General features: G+C 49.8%; 1 protein-coding gene across 1 annotated transcript; it reads right to left on the bottom strand.

Annotated features, from left to right (window-relative positions):
* Positions 1–9955: 9955 nt before the first annotated feature.
* LOC119114127 (lysosomal acid phosphatase) lies at positions 9956–12802 on the bottom strand. The gene is made up of 2 exons (XM_037238340.1): positions 11920–12802; positions 9956–11242 (listed from the first exon to the last, which is right to left on the bottom strand). Exons 1-2 carry the CDS (start codon positions 12799–12801, stop codon positions 10979–10981), a joined length of 1146 nt encoding a protein of 381 aa, XP_037094235.1. The 5' UTR covers position 12802; the 3' UTR covers positions 9956–10978.
* Positions 12803–17549: the final 4747 nt, after the last annotated feature.

Here is a 17549-nt window from a genome sequence, read left to right as displayed (position 1 = left end):
TTATTTTACTTATATTTATTATACTATTTCATATATTACTATTATACAATTTTTGATATAGGTCAAAGTTTGAGGTTTCTAGCTCAGGATCGTCTGGTCAAATAAGGTCAAACGAGGTTTAATTCCAGATTGGTTTCCAAAGTGCCCCCACAACCTAGATAACTGTTTCTAAGCAAAAGGTCACAGGTTTATTTCAGGTTGGTGACCTTGTTTGACCTCTTGAAGGCCATGGTGACCAAAATCATACAAGAATACTCCGAGTTTTGCAGTGGAATAAGGGACAAATATAACGCTGGGCAGTCTGCTTCTAAAACAAAATGTTGACCTGGGTTTTTTCAGGTCGATGACCTGTTCTGACATCTAAGAAGTACATGGAAGACGTATAATTCGGTTCCTGCTATCAACAAATTCGAAATGAGCACCAGAACCTACCCCGTACAACAAGCCCTGTAGTAACAAAACAGTTTGGTTTTGACCTTGGTCTGACCTTCAGACCTGACCTTAAGTCAATGTAATTTGCTCATTCAATTTTCGGGTTGCCTAAAAAAAACATCTCAGAGATGTATGGCATCGTCTAACAATCCGTTGTTGGATCAGATTGAACGAATCCCTAGAAATTGCCTTCGCTAAAACCCTAATCCCAGGTGTCGGGATTCTCTGTAGCATCAGTTATCCTGGCATTAGTTGAATAAGACTGTCTAAATGAACATTTTAGATGCGTGCATGTTATTGAAGGCTGCGGATCTGAAAGAGACTTTCGGTAATACGTAGATTCCTGATAACGCTACCGGGCATGGACGTGATTGTCATTTCATGTCATATAGTATCGCGCTACGCTGCTGCCGACAATTTGGCTGCAAAAATGTCGTCGCCGGCAAAAAAATACACTCACCACCTCTGAATAGGAATTGCGAGCATATTTCCCGTGGGATCACAAGATAAATGAAATCATCTCGAGTTCAAATCACGCTTCCAGTCATCCTCTAGTTACCTGTTTAAGAGTCGTTTCCATTGCGGAGCTGCACTGACGAACGTCTTCGTTTCAGCACGCCATGCCTGTGCCGACTAACTGGCAGCTTCAGACACACGCTGATCTGTAGATGACGCCGGTCCACAGTCACGCACTGCTCAGCAACCGGTCGCCGACTGGGTGTCATTATCGCAAGGCTTAAAGCGAAGGCTTTACGTAAGCCAGCAATGCTCGACGCTCTTTCGGTGACAGGCACCTGAGTGATGCTGTGCAGAGGATTCGCCATAACTCTGGTGTTCACACACTCTGGACATGGCAATAACGTTACTAGTGCCGTGAATTTATCGCGGCACACTGATATGATGGCGGGTCTTTCAATGGGCGTGGTCTGTTGGCTGATATCTGAAACTTTTAAGATACTGCGGTCTTATTTTATGTAAATTATATTTTCTTTTCAATTGCGCCTGTACTATAAACGTGACTACGATCATCCACGACGTGTTATTTACTTCTTGTTCGAGTATGAACTTAATGGCGCCTTAGAATGCATGCACGTCTTCTGTTGGTTTTAGATTTGTACACTTACTTAATTGTCTTTGATCACCCTGTTCTGGTAGAAGTTGATTAAAAATGTTCTATCCTGTACAAGAACCTGTTCATGTACTGTGCAGCTGAGCCATCGAAAAAGCAATTCACTTTTCCATATTCAAACGGCGCTTTTCACTTCCGTTACAGAATACTGCAGAAATGTCCCACACTCAAAACTGCTTTATGTCATCGCGTCTGACAGCACGCAATAACTTGTGTATGTAACCTGTCCACGCTCTGATCAATATACCATGAAAGGATGCAGCATGCATTGCGGCGCATCCCAATGAAATTGCTTAACTTCGTCCCAAGCGACGAAAGTGTGGATTTCTGAAAAGCCTAGAAATATAAAAGCTTCGTTGTTGGACAGTCATTTTAAGCGTCATCAAAAAATAAATTCACCCTGGTGCTGGGCCGCTAAGTGAGGTCCGGCAACAGCAACGATGGCTTCTGGCAATTTGGTCAAAAATTCATCCATTGGCAGAAGTTCAGTTTAAGTACAGCGTTCTGTGCTCACCCATCGTCTAAATCTTATTTCATTGCTTGTATTCATCCCTTGCTTGCACATTGATAGCTTTAATAAAAATGCTCACACACCATCCTGAGCGCGGACAATTCGCACATTCCCCGATCATGAAGGATTCCTTTTAGACATCCCTCACGGCAGGACTCAGTAGGTCCTGTTAAGTGACATCTCGCTAGCCAGGAGATCCAATGATGAGATTCGCATTCTAGTGATAACAGCTCTGCCAACTCTGCATACTCACGCTTTTAGCTTGCTGAAGTCTATAATTCCAATTTCGAAATGTCACTAGCGACTTTAGCGCTGATTACGTCCTCTTTGACCCAATCTAATCAAAATCCGAGCAATGAGAGTGTGAGACAGAACCATCACGAGTTCTAATCATGCGTCCAATCGTCCTCTTGTTACCTGTTTAAGAGTCCCCTTCATTACGGAGCTGAACTGGCGACCGTCTTCGTTTCGACACGCCGTCCATATGCCCACTACCCGGCACCTTCAGACACCCACTAATATGCAGTTAGTTATGGCCAAATGTCAGGCACGGATCAATAAACCGGTTACCGACTGGTAACATTTATCTCAAGGCCAAAGCGGAGGCTGTACGTCAGGCAGCAGCGTTCGAGGCTCCTGGGGGATGTTAGACGGCTGCAGACGCTTCGGTTACAGATTTCAGGCCGCCCCTCCGCCAAACACAAACCACCAACTACACGCGTTCTCCGCCAATCAACGGCCAGAACTCGCACTGGGCCCGATGCAACTCGTATAAGTCAATAACCAGCGTCATTCCCAAGCTCGCTGCAAATCACATCCCGCAAATTTGAACCGCCGGCGAGCCGGCACCTCCAATCCGCAGTGGGCATCGCTGGTGTAGTTTTTCTTTGGATAGTTATCTCGACACGCGGCGCGAGGGTGCTGGGTTCGATTTCCTTGGACGGCGGTTGATTTTCGTCTGGGCCCACTTTGCACGCTTGCGTCAGCTTTTGTGGAGCCGTTCATAGCCATGTAAGTAAAGTTATGATATATTCATGCCACGCAAAGTTCAGCCATTATCAGTTTAACTGTATGGTCCGGTGCCGGTCTTGATGAAAACACACGCGGGCATTCGGCCTTTCCGTCGGTATTTTCGGCTCTGGACATAAGCTCCTTGTATTTAGCCGGGGCCGAAGCCTAGCCGGTACCAATGAGTTGTCCGGTTGTGATGTGAACCACGTCGCCTGGAAGAGTCTACCTCGAAACAAAAATAATCGTCTTCCAACCACTTTGTTTCGGGTGGCTCGGTGCTTTTTGTTTTAGTTGTATGTGTCGCAAGGTGTAACTGAAACAGAGAACGCAATTCTACCAGTATTTATAAGATAGTGCATACCACATTTCTGCTCCAATACAACTCAACGGCATTGTGATCGCCGCCTGGCCCTTGAATTGTTGGCACGTGGCCGCTGTGCCTCCCCGCCCTACCTCCACCACTGATTGAGTCAGGGGCGGATCCAGAGAGGGAGGTCACGGGGCCATGGCCCCCCTTGGGCCCAGAAATGGGCCATAGGCTCCGAAGGGGCCTATAGGTGACCGAACAGATACGGTTTTTTCAGAACAGAAACACAAAACAACAAAATTTCTTTGCATCTCCAGACCACCGAGAAAAGTTGCAAATGAAGGTGAATGGCCTACGAGAAAAGATAAAAATATTTAATCATAGAAAAAGTTGTTAATTGGAAATTATAAGCCTTATCATGCTGCCCAAGGTCCTATCCTCTTTCCGGGGACCTATATGCCCAATTTCAGGGTCATTTCTGTCGTTAAAGAGCCTTCCACGTTAGCCCTGACTGCTTTGCGTTTGCTCGGAGGGCCCTGCACTGTTTCAGTGCTCTCCCTGCCAGCGTGCCGGGGCGCCCTTGTCAATCAGAGGCCTTCCACGGATTCCTCCCAGTCGCCAGAAGGGTTCTGTGGGCTAAAGTAGGGGACCCCCGTGTTAACTTGTTCGGGTATTCTCGGTGGCTCGGCGGCCCTTTACGTTAGTTTTAGTTTATTAGTTCACCTACCGACACACTTGCGATATGCTCATGGGCCCTCTGCATTGGTCTAGGGCGCTTCCAATTTTATGCCACTTGCTTAGGGCCCTACGCTCTTGTCGGGGGCTCATCTGTTGACGTGCTTATGCACAATCTGTCGCTTGGGGCCCTCGAAGCTGGGTCCAGGGTATTTTCTATTTGAATGGATGGCCCTGCACACTTGTCGGGGCCCCATCTGTTAACCTGCTCCGGCACACTGGATTGCTTATGGGCCCGGCACATCGGGTATTTTAATGTAGGGACCTACGCTCTTGTTCAGGCCATCTGATAGCCTGCTCGGATCCACTTAATCTTTCGGGTACCCTCTACACTGGGTCTTGGGAAAACCTTATTTGAATGGAGGCCCTGCGCACTTGTCTGGGGTCCCCTCTGTTAACCTCTTCGGCCAAAGTGGACTGTCCGGGGGCCCTGCACATTGAGTCTTGGCGTTTGAATTTAGGGCCCTGCGCTCCTACCGGGGCAATTTGATAACCTGCTCGGGTACACTTCATCTTTCGGGGGCCCTCCGCACTGGGTTTTGGGCACTTCTTACTTCAATGGGGGAACCTACGCTCTATGTCCTTGTTGCGACCCGTTCTGATGAGCTTCTCTGGCACATTCGATTGTTAGGGGACCCCTGTGTCTGGTCTTGGGTACTTTCGATTTGAATGGAGGGCTCTGCGCTCTTGACGGGGGCCCTATCTGTTAGCATGCTCTGGCGCATTCAATTATTCAGAGTCCCATGTCGTGGGTATTTCATACTTGAACGAAAGGCCCCACGCACCTGTTGGGGCCCCATCTGTTAACCTGCTTAGGCACTCCGCTTTGTTTGAGGGCCCTGTACATTGAGTAGTTTAATGTAGGGCCCAACGCTCTTATCGGGGGCCATCTGATAGCTTGCTCAGATGCACTCGATCTTTTTGGGGGCCCTCCACACCAGGTCTTGGGTTCGTTTTATTAGAATAAGGGCCCTACGCTCTTGTCGGGGGCCCATCCGATAGCCTGCTCAGGCACATTCGATTGTTCGGGGGGACTCTACACCGGGCCATCCTTTTTTGAACGGTGGGCCTAGGCACTTGTTTTGGGCCCTTTCTGTTCGCCTCACTGTTCGACCACACTGGATTGGTCGGGGACCCCGCACATTAGGTTTCGCTGTTTGAATTTAGGGCCCTGCGCTCTTATCGGGATCGATCAGATTATCTGCTCGAGACACTCCATCTTTCGGGGGCCCTCTGCACTGGGATTTCGGCACTACTTATTTGAATGTAGGGCCTTGCGTCCTTGCCGTGGCCCCTTCTGATAAGCCGCTCCGGTGCATCCGATTGTTGGGCGACCTCTACGTCGGGTCTTGGGTACTTGCTTTTTGAATGGAGGTCTTCACGGGGCCCCATCTGTTAATATTCTCGATCGAGCACCCTCGATCATTGGGAGCCCTCTACATCGTGCCGTGGGTATTTCACATTTGAATAGATGGCCCTACGCTCTTGTCGGCGGCCCCATCTTTTCACCTCCTTTGAATTTAGGGCGCTGCGCTCCTGTTGGGGCCGTCTGGTAATCTGCTAGGGTACACTCCATATTTCGGTGGCCCTCTGCACAGGGCTTGGATGCTTCTTATTTGAATGGAGGGCCTTACGTTGTTGTCGGGTCTCCTCTGATAAGCTTCTGGGGTGTATTTCATCGTTCGGAGGCCATCTGCATTGGGTCTTGAGTGTTTTTTATTTGAATGGAGGACCCTACGCTCTTGTTAGAAGCGCTATCTGTTAAGACGCTCGGACACACTCCATCTTTCGGGGGCCCTCTTCGTTGGGTCTTGAGGACATTTATTTGAATGGATGTCCCTGAGCTCTTGACGGGGGCCCGATGTAATAACCTGCTCGGGAACAGGCCCCGCGGTCCCGTCGGGGGCCCCCCATCTGTTACCTGCTCGGGCACACTCGATCGTTCCGAGGCTCTCCATGCTGTGTTTTGGATACTTTTTAGTTGAATGGATGGTCCTATGTTCTTGACCGGCCTGCTGCTTTTCCCTATTGAGCTGCTGGAGCCGGTGGTGGATACAGACGGGGAGGGGAAAGTACGGGATCATGCCCCTCATGAACCATGCCGAGGGACCTATAGGTTCCCAAGGGGCCCATGACTGGCCGACCGGACGCAGTTTTCTAACAAAACGTTACATGCAACTCAATTGGACGTCTTTCGGCCCACAGACAACCAAGAACGGCTACTGGCAAAAGTAAGGACTTCATGAGCAGATGAAGTTAGTTCTTTGCTGATTGAGAAAGCGTTGCTTGGGGAAATTTTGCGGTTCATTACGGTGTTCAGAGACATAGCGCGGTTGCTTGGACCCTATATGTCCACTTGTCGGGTCAGTCTTATCGCTAGGGAGCATTCTACGTTGCCTTTGATATCTTTGCACTTTCTCGTGGGGCCCAATGCCGCTGTTGGGACGCTATCTGCTTCTATGCCTGAGCACTCTTGATCGATCAGGTTTCCCTCCACGGATTTCTCCCGTTTTCCCGAAAGGCTCTGTACTGCTTTTCCTGGGCCTCATACGCCAGGGTACACTCAGTTGCTCAGGGGCCCATCATATTAGTATCGGGTTCTTTCCACTTACTCGAGGAGCCTGAGCTCTAAAAGGGGTAAAGGGTCCGTATCACCTGGGTTTCAGCCAAGCGTGTTTTGTCCAAAAATGATCGCCGAAAATGGTATTATCTGTTTTTATATTGGCATCTCGCAGATGTTCATTATATCTCAAACCAATAGGGTGCAAGGACTCCCCGACATCGAAGACATCACTCCTCTGTTTTTTTTTCACAAAGTTTTGACTTGACACGCGCTCGGGTGGGGGTCAAATTGACCCCGCCCCGAAAATTTTCTGAAATGATTTCGGAATGGCGCGGCGTAGCCGCGCCAAATTTTGCATAGCTGTAGATAACTTAATACCGGATCGTCTGGCATCAAACATTTAGATGCACCATGTAAGGCCACTGACCTATGGCAGGTCAAAGTTAAGTCATGGTTTCATCGAAGGCAACTTTTAGGGAATCGTTCAGTCTCAGCCAACAACGGAGTGTTAAGCGAAGCCATACATCCCTGAGATACTTTCTTAGGATACACAACAATTGCATAAACAAATTAAATTGAAATGTGGTCAGGTGTGGAGGTCAGACCAAGGTCAGGACCAACCCTTTTTATTACTATAGGGACTGCTGTATGGGGTAGTTTCTGGTGCTCATTTAAAATTTATTAAAATAGAAACCATATTTTACACCTTCCATAGACTTCTTAAAGGTCAGAATAAGTCACTGATCTAAAATGACCCGGGTTAACACATTGTTTTTAGCAGCATACTGCCTAGCGTTATCTTTGTCATTATCCAACTACAAAACTCAAAGCAGTCTTGTATGATTTTGGTCACCATGACTTTCACAAGGTCAAAAAACGCCACTGATCTCAAATGAGCATGTGACCTTTTGCTTAATATAGTTATCTAGGTTCTAGAGGTCCTTTGGAGATTAGCCCGGAATTTGATTTTGTTTGACTTTATTTCATCCAGAGATCATGACCTAGAAACCTCGAACTTCAACCTAAGTGAGTTCACGTACAGGTCAACACACCCTGTGAATTTGGCGTCTCTAGCTCCCTTAGTTCCTGAGGTCTCGGCGGATGAAATTACCCCCCCCCCCCCCCTCCCCTTCTCCCACCCGAGCAAAGGGTATTAAACCGGCCACCTGGGCGCGCGTTAATTTCATAAACCCCGCTGTTTTTCGTGCAAACCCCTTGAAGCCTAGGCTGGCATAAGTAACATTTATTGCCCCTCGGGCACTTAAGCTTCGAGAGAGGCTGTTTCACCTTAGACTTATTTTAGCTTCTTGTTCGTCCAAGCTACGAGTACGCCCAATTTGGATTTCCTAAAGATATGTTTGATTTTCAAAAGCAAGTGCTCATCTGTGTAAGGTGGTGTTAAGAATCCGCCGGTTGACGGGGCGTGTCCCCGTTTCCCGCCATACATCCCCCTACGTGCTCTAGATGTTTTGACCTCTTCCAACATTCGACCTAATGGTCGTGGAGAATATCCATTGCCCAGCAGCTAAGTTCATGTTTGTATGCTCATTTCGTCTTTTTCACTGCTTAATAAGTTGCTTAGGGCCATATGGAGCTCATTTCGAATTATATTGTGCTTAATGAAAGCCGGATGCGCTTTGCTGCGCTGATGCGAAGATTGGCAGTGCAGGATCATTTCAGAATTGGTGGGCTTGATCACAGCTCCGTTTCTAACGTTGTACGGTTGTTCCTCTTTTCTACCGTCACTAGTGTATCCAAATGCGGGCCCCCTTTCTGTATGCATCGGCGGATCCTGGGGGGGGGGGGGGGCGCGGGGCCATGGCCCCCCCAAAAAAACTCTGAGTATGTTTTGCCCCCCCCCAACAAAAAAACATTCCCAGAACTCATAAAAGTCTCGTCTACTTACCATCTATTTTCACCGATGGTGCGGTATCAAATATTCCTTTCCGTTTCGGAAAAAAACTTCAGGAAGAAAAGTTGGCAGCGATTTGAACATCAAAACAAAACGCATGTTGACGCGGCTTAGTCATACTCGGCGCAAACATCGTGTTTGATAAGCACGTGGGTGGCTGAATTGCTGAGCGTTAGTTTCGGAAAAAAATTTCATGAAGAAAAGCTGACAGCGATTTGAATATCAAAACAAAACGCGTGTTGACGCGGCTTAGTCATACTCGGCGCAAACATCGTGTTTGATAAGCACGTGGGTGACTGAATTGCTGAGCGTTAGTGTCGGAAAAACGTCATGAAGAAAAGCTGGCAGCGATTTGAATATCAAAGCAAAACGCATGTTGACGCGGCTTAGTCATACTCGGGGCATACATCGTGTTTGATAAGCACGTGGGTGATTGAATTGCTGAGCGCTAGCACTGCGCGAGGACCGTTCAAGAACCAGAAGAACCGGTTGCCGCCCCCCCCCCCAAAAAAAAACTCCAGGATAGATCCACCCCTGTCTGTATGGTCCATTGTAAAGACTGAACTGGGTAAAAAAGTTGGCTGAACACTACCTGACATAGATGACCACTTGCTCTGGGAAATTCAACATATCCTTACAAAATTAAAACCGCGCTTGCGCATAGCTTAGAAGAACGATAAGGAGCTAAAAAACTCTCTAGTCAAATATCTGGTCTCGAAGTATAAGTGCCCGGGGTGCGGTAGGTGTCATATATGCATGCCAGGGTTTTAGGGCGTTTGCGCGCGAAGAAATGTTGTTTACGAATTTTAGCGAAAACTGCGCGAAAAACATGGGAGGTACATAGTCTATGTTGGGAAGTCCATGCGTCCTACTCGTTTCATTTGTGATGAACACCTGCGAGATGCCAAAAACGAAACAGATAGTGAAAAGAACTCTTCGGCGACCGGCGACCAACACCGGAAACGTGTAATTTTCACATCGTGAAAAGGCTGGAGGACACGGGTTGGCAACCGGTTCGGGTTTCGGTGGCCAGATGTCGCAGTCATCAGACTTGTACTGAGACTACCCTAATACATAACATGTGACATATTCCCAACCCTGATAAAAGCGTCTGCAGCCCCCTCCTGGTTAACCTTCAGGAGAGGAGCTCACAACTAGTCCACCAACCGATCAGCCGCGTGACAACGGTGACAGAGGGGGCTTGCCTGAAGGCCGTCGAGAACCTTCTCAGTTAGATTATGTCCTTACTCATTTTGCATGCAATCTATCTAACTTGCTCACTTTCACTTGTCATCTCTAAGGTTCTATATTTGTGATCCCAGCAGCCAGACGTGGTGAAAGCGGTGTACAAAAATAATACCATGGTGAATAATACATGGCGAAATACATGTATATATACAATACAATACAATAATACATGATGAAAGTGATTCCTTGCCTGAAGGCCGTCGAGAACCTTCTCAGATAGATTATGTCCAAACAAGTGTGCGTGGGCAGTCACTTAGTGCGTGGGTAGGCCTACAAAAGGCGGATCGTGATTGAAAACGTCCACGTCCTTAGATGCTGCAGTCGAAATGTGAGACTGAGCTGGGTGTGGCGAAGAGCAGAGAGAAACTCACACATCGTCGGTGCTTCCACATTTGTGCGCGCCGACTGTTCGCGGGAGGTTCACGGACACGCCTTCCGCGTCGTGACCGACCAAACAGTAGACACAACACTTCTCACCACGTCCATGAAGTTGCCGCACCTTCTCTATCACGCTCAGACCGTGTGCTCGTAGAGCAGGCTGCGAAGGAACAGGCCGGCATCCGTGCAAGACGTCTTGAGTCATATGTCGGTCATATCACGAGAACCAAGGCAAGTTTCTGGCTTATAGAACAGATCATGTCCCGTAGTTGAGTCAGTCTAATAAATATCTCGAAATGATGCCCTACATTCATGAGTCAGAATCAGAGCCCGCGTTCAGCTCTTGCGTCCTGCCCGGGGGTGGAAACAAAGTGGATCTTTTGTGCTGTGAATCTGTGTTGGATTTAGTTTTGCTGGTGCGAAATCGGCCACAAGTATGACATCATGTCACTTATTTTACTGCCACGCCCTTCTAAAAAAAACTTCGGTAACTTTTGCGAGGCTGGAACTTGTTTGTCAGTCAGGTGCGCTGCCCACAATCGCAGTCTGCATCCTCCGATAGTTGCAGGCCCAAACACGATGTCCACCGATAGTGCCCAAATGTAGTACATTGCAATACGCTGTTATAATGCTGTGGCGGGGATCACCAGCAGACAGCGGTCGATAGTACAGCAGCAGCGTCTAGTCATCCGAAAGCATACCGGCACGCGCGACCGACCGTCTCAATGACGTCACTGTTGCCGAACAAGATGTCACGCCTTCCTGCGTTCCCTCCCGTAGTCAACGTGACCTTCGTCCTTGCATTCCCTGACAACATCGTCGGGCACCACGTTCTTGGTCAGGCGCACGAAGTCGCTCCACGGACAGCTGACGTCGCAGCCGGGCAGCTGCAGCTGGTGCGGCTCCGTGGAGCTGTCGTTTCTGTAGAACAGCTGCACCAGCGGCCCCGCGTCCGGGTCCGAGTGCAGCTCCACCAGCAGGCAGCTGGCCAGCGGCGGCGCTAGGCCGTTGTAGACCTGCGGAGGCGGCGAACGGGCGATGATGGATGGGGGACCTAGGCGACGCGGAGACGCGAGGGCGGCGAGGACGATCGGGTGTTGGACGTGGTGCGCTGACACGAGCGTGTTTGGTCTGTTACGATTTAAGCATGTTACGCGTGTGGAACAAGTTCTGGCGAGCATTCCATAGACTTATGCCTTGCGCATGTTTGACATAAGCCCCTAACCGACTAGCTGTGCATTTTGTCACCGATGCCAATCTGTCTGAGTATGTGGAGAGTTAAGACGCCCGTGAAAGGCTCATAAATGCCCAAGCCAATGATGGTCCCGAGATGATCCGGTCTGTGGGATGGCTTAATCATCTCGTGGGTTTTGTCTCTAGGCCGGTGTATGCTGCAATCATTATCACCAAAATTTCGCTGCCAAGTTTTCAGGGTTTAACTTTATCCTTGATCCACGTCAGCTTTGGTTTGCACCTCTTTGAGCTCTGTTCTCAATAGCGAGACATTAGGCCCCAGACCAAAGCATCTAAAACCTTCTCCAAATTGAAATCAAGGCTGGTGCTGAAAACCGTCCACAAAAACCATCCCGTCCCCGTCCCTACGAGGGGCCCATATAGTTTTCTCGGCGGCTGCACGGGAGAGAGTGGCCACAGTACGTGACACGCAGCACGAAAACGCCACCAGCCAGCGTACCTGCAGCGTGGTGAGGAGACAGGCCACGTTCACGTCATGCGCTGAGTACACGAACATCCTCCGGCTGGGCGGCTGCAGCGTGCCATCCATTCGCGCCTGCATGTTCTCCAGCATCTCCTTCAGCAGCGGACCGCCGCCCAGACGGCGCAGCAGCGGCGTGGCGCCGAACACGCCGAACTCGATGTCGTTCAGCGGCTTCATCAGGTCGGGGAAGGCGGGGGCGGTGGCGCCTGGCGGCGGCGCCAAGGCCCAGTCCGGCGTCGTCAGGTTGTGGTGCGCCTCGATCCAAAGCGTGTCGTACAAGTAGCTGAGCTTCTCAAGGTCGGTGACGTCCTTGCCGCTGTGCTCGCCGAGGTAGGCAAACAGCGCGGCGTTCCGTGCGACCAACGCCGCCATCTCGGGCGAGTCGAACACGCGCTCGCGCTCGCGCTGGTAGGCGGCGCAACAGTCGTACGACTTCAGCTTGAGGTCGGTCTGCACGGGCCGCGTGTGCACGGGGATCGGCTGCCAGGCCAGCTGGGCGTCCCACACATCAGCGCCCTGCGGCGGGTACAGACCGGCCAGGTTGACCTGCGCCGACATCAGCGTGCGGTCCACGTCAGTCGACTCGACGCGCGTGTAGTTGAGGTGGTAGGCCGCCGGCAGGAAGCCGTCGTACCGCCGCCGTAGGTAGCGGCCCAGCTCCAGCTGGTTCCGCTTCCCCTCATTGGTCAGCTGACCCTCGCCCTGCGGCCAGGCACCCCGGTTCGGGTCGGTCGGATACGGGTGGATCGGCGTGCGGGCGCCGTGACGGTACAGCACGTGCACCAGCTGGAGGGTGGGTGGTGCCGCCCGCGCGCACCAGCAGCCGGCCAGCAGGGTCAGGAGCAGCGGAGCGCGCATCGTGCCGCCAGCGGTACAACTGACGCCGGCCACGCCCGGCGCGTCGCGTCGAGTGGCGGCTGACGGGAAGGGCCAGGGGCGCGCTCAGGGTCAGGAAGTGCGGGCGAGGGCGGAACCACGGAGAATGGGTAGGGACGCGTTCCGGGGTAAGGATGCACAGACTGGGTCGGGATCATCGAGAAGGGGTAGGGCCACGCTCAGGGGTCAGGGGGTATGAACAGGGGTGGGATCATGGAGAAGGGGCCGGGGCACGCTCAGGGGTCAGGGAGTGTGAACAGGGGCGGGATCATGGAGAAGGAGCAGGGGCGCGCTCAGCGTTAGGGAGCAAGGACAGGGGAGGGATCATGGAGAAGAGTCAGGAGCACGCTCAGAGTGGAGGGGCAGAGGCGTGCCCAGGAGTTAGGGCGCAGACGCTGGAATGTGCTCAGGAGTCAGGAAGTGGAGGTTGTGGCGTGGTCATGGATGAGGGAAAGGCTGGCGTATTCTCGGGGACTATCGAGATGACACAGAGGTGCGCCCAAGAATCACGCTCTGGGATCTGGATCGATGACAGCGGTGATCTCGGAGCCTGGTGACCCGAGGTTCAGACAATGGGATTGTCTCGGCAAAGCACTCAATCGGCGGCAGCAGCAGCAGCGGGCGATTCTTCCGCGACAACATCCCTGGCGAAGTGCACAGACTAATGGAACAGTCTGGTGGCCCAAAACAGAGTTAAATCAACTCAGAAATACCACCGAACAGCACCAGGAGAGTGCTAGTGCAATCTGTTTAAAAATACCAGCCAGACGTTGGATGATGTTGAAAACCACAACCGTGTGGGCACCGGACTCGCCCCTCTTTCAATGCTGCAGTGTTGAAATGGTGTAAGAGGTGATCATAACACGAGCTCCAACTTCAACGACATGGAATGCATTGGTTACATCAGGCGATGACGCAGGGACAGTGGCGTCGCCACAGTTTTCCTAAGGGGGATGTGAAGGGGGAGCAGCGGAGGTTGGTGAGGACACATCACGCCAATTTTAAATGATTATTGGCAGCTATCGGCAGCAATTTGTAAATACAAAATCACGGGCTAAGGGAGGAAGGGCACCTCCTCCCCTTGGCTGCGCCTCTGCACAGGAACGATGTCTGTGGTCAATAGCGTGTGATCACCGGTCTTCCTTCGAACGATTCATGGACTGCCCTCCGCATTTCCCTCGCCCTCATCTGAACTTCGAAAATGCCCATATGCTTAATGGTAGGAATGGATTATGCTAAACATCAAAGCAAGAGCACAGCAGTCAACGCAAAAATGCATGAAGTGGATTTCCAGACACAGATGGCAGCAACGGCTCATTAACTGGAAGTTGGGTTTCATCTGTTGTCCTGGATGGATCGCCCCTTGTTCACCACCCTTAATGATAACTTACCCTTCGTCCCTGTACAATCCTTTAATCAAACAGTCAAACCTTTGTTACTAGAGATCGCTTGAGTTTTAGACGCATCGCGTATGACCCTACCTTTACCTCGCTCATCGACACGATGCATCCCGCTGAGTAGTGCGCGAAGCTCTGACCAAATTAGGAGATGCCAAACATCACCTCTTGATGGGAGTATACTTCGCCTCATTGGTAGGGGCAGAAATACGCATGTAATCAACCGCCCTTCAAAACTCTGCTAACGGCTGCGTCCGCTCCGCGTCACGTGGCCCAGGGAGCACAACCAGCACAATTTAACACTATCCAAGGTTGCAGCATCGATCTGCTTGAGAATAGAGATGGTTTAGGCACAAAGCTTGTAAATGTCAGGTGCGGGGGATTATCGCAGCACCTAATGTTCGTAACCCCTAATGTATCACAACACCTAATGTTCGAAATACCTAATGTATCACAAGGCCTAATGTTCATAACCTCTAATATATCATAACCCCTAATGTATTATAACCCTAATGTTCGTAACTCCTAACGTATCACATGGCCTAATGTTCATAACCTCTAATATATCATAACCCCTAATGTGTCACTACACCTAAGGTATCATTAGGCCTAGTGTATCAAATCACCTAATGTTTCACAACTCCTAATGTATTGCAACTCCTAATATATCACAACACCTAATGTATCGGAACGCCTAGTGTATCATAACCACTAATGTTTCATAGCGCCTAACGTATCGTAACGCCTAACGTTCATAACCTCTAATGTATCGCAACTCCTAATGTATCATAACGCCTAATGTGTCAAAACACCTAGTGTATCATAACCCCTAACGTATCGTAACTCCTAATATCAGCTGACGACGCTGGCGAGGGCGGGCGATTTTCAACCCTTTCCACCGCATCTGAACTTCCACTGAAGTCTACCAGATTATGTGGGCGTTTGTGCCGCATACAGTACTGGAAGGCGAGGCAAGGTGGGCGGTGTCCGAAAACTCATTCTTGATTCTTGTCATAAGACTAAGTCAAGTCTGCTTTCAGGCAAGCACCCCATGCAAGAGGCCTCACGTAAACGTTTCCCATACAAGTACCAAGAGAAAGTGCGTGTGCAGTGCATTTCTGCGCTGCTATTCGGCATAGCTGCGTTCGTTTTTATCAACCTCGGCAGATGACTTAACATGAAATCAGTTACTTTTAGTACTAAACTTTGCTCACATGAAAAATCATCGTCGCTCACGTTGTGGAGCAGTAACCTGAGGAACCAAATATCGTTATTTTCAGGGGCCATCCTGCGCAGCACACCACGCTACGGTGTCTCCCACAACAGCACGAAATAGGTATCAGGAAAATGGTTTGCGCTGGAGAGACTGCGACGACGGCACGAAACACCGCGCTGACGACTGCAGCAACGGCAACGCATAGCATTCGTTGAATGGTTTGGTGATTATTGCATTGGGCATGACAACAGAAGAGTGCATGTTTTGTGCAATGGGCGACTCTGGACATGGTGTCCAACAATCCGCACTTGCGTTGCAGCAAGTTGGCGGCAAGCGGCAAGCAGGTGATGCGCAGTCAATGGGTTACAGCATCGACCGCAAGGCGGTCTGTCGCCAGCCAATGCTATGGCGGTGTGTAACATATGTGTGTCATATGCGTTGTTGACAAAGGGCAAGTTCCTCCTTCGTATTGTTGCGGAAACACGACTGCAACTTCCGATACGGGGTTTCACAGAGTTCAGCCCCCTCCCACCCGCTTGGGTTCAATCCACGACGAACTTCGAGAGGAGAGGTCCAAAGCCGGATAAAAAATCGTTTGTTGGTGTTTTTTCGTGGTAGGTTGAGTCAGTTTTTGCTGTTCGGGCCCTCCTCCCAATTCACTTTCGAAACCACGGCCGCTGTGCGCGTTGATTACCCTGCTTGAGAGCCGGCGATGGTTTTACGGTTCTATTTGACCGGTCGGACTCGCCATTACGGTATTTTCGGGCGGCCATGCTGTGTGACAATGCTCCAATATACGATACCACCCTAGCACTCGCCGAGAGATGGCAGCACGATGATGTTCGGTACACTTTAGTAGACTGCACATCGCCCAGCTGTGCGGGTCAGAATCGTGTGCGACGAACCCACAGCAGTCAGCTGATTTAGGAGTTACGAACATTAGGGGTTATGATACACTAGGTCTTACGATACATTAGGTGTAATGATGTATTAGGAGTTGTATTACATTAGAGGCTACGATCGTTAGGAATTACGATGCGTTGGGTCTTACGACACATTAGGTGTTATGATACACTAGATATTATGATACATTAGGGAATATGATGTATTAGGAGCTGTGTTACATTAGAGACTACGAGCATTCGTGGCGGAAGTGTCGAGATCGTGGCGGAAGTGTCGCATTCGGGGCCAGGGGCGGATTCATGATTTTATCGAGGAAGGGGGGGGGGGCGGGGGCACGCAACATTGTGGGGCCAGTAGAGTTAAGGGCCCCCACAAAAGATTCCTTGCATTCCGGGCATTACATCTGAGCTGGCGCCCACGCCAGGGAGTTGACTTCCACCCGACGGGTTTCGAGCACAGGCCAAAAACGATTGCACGCAGCGCCACGAAATTTTCACTACCTGTTTATCTATCAATTGGGCATCCTGTTTGCTAATTTCAGCTTTGCTCTGCCAAGACTGGTGACCTAAGTCAGGTCAAAAAGGCCAACCTCTAAAAAATGGTTATTTGCCATTGTTCAGACTTGTAGTATCAGAACATGTTACCCGAACTTTGCAAAGTTCAGATTTTTTCGGAGAAGACGAAGCCAGTGACCACGTCAGGTCAATTTGTCTATTTTTCGCAATAGTGCAAATTTACTCGTTTTTGCATTGCTTCGGTGCTTATGTATGAGAACTATATATACTCATATATATATATATATATATATATATATATATATATATATATATATATATATATATATACTCATTTACATGCATAGCCATCATATGACCACAGAGCATATGATCAAGTACAAGTACAAGTCATGTACAGTACAGTCAGTACAAGTACAAGTACAGGTACAAGTCATGATCTATTTATAAAGGTACCTTCTGCAAAATACATACATAGCTCTACATAAAAAGTTTTATAACGTAATTTTGAACGTGGAGTTCGGAACTCTACGGAAAAAATGTTGCGATGTCATTCTAACGTAAAGTGAGGTAACAATAGGTCATGTGAGAATATGCAAGGTCATACGACGTCATCCAAGGTCAATGACTAATGTTGCCAGTAGTGGAGAGGCTAGGTGAACAAGCGCGGCGCGTGCAACCACCTCATTATCGTGTTTG

The sequence above is a fragment of the Pollicipes pollicipes genome, unplaced genomic scaffold (assembly GCF_011947565.3).
Source record: "Pollicipes pollicipes isolate AB1234 unplaced genomic scaffold, Ppol_2.1 Scaffold_7262;HRSCAF=8765_pilon_pilon_pilon, whole genome shotgun sequence".
Taxonomy (NCBI): Eukaryota; Metazoa; Arthropoda; class Thecostraca; order Pollicipedomorpha; family Pollicipedidae; genus Pollicipes; species Pollicipes pollicipes.
Note: the sequence above shows the minus strand (reverse complement) of the source record. Positions and strands in the feature narration are given on the sequence as shown.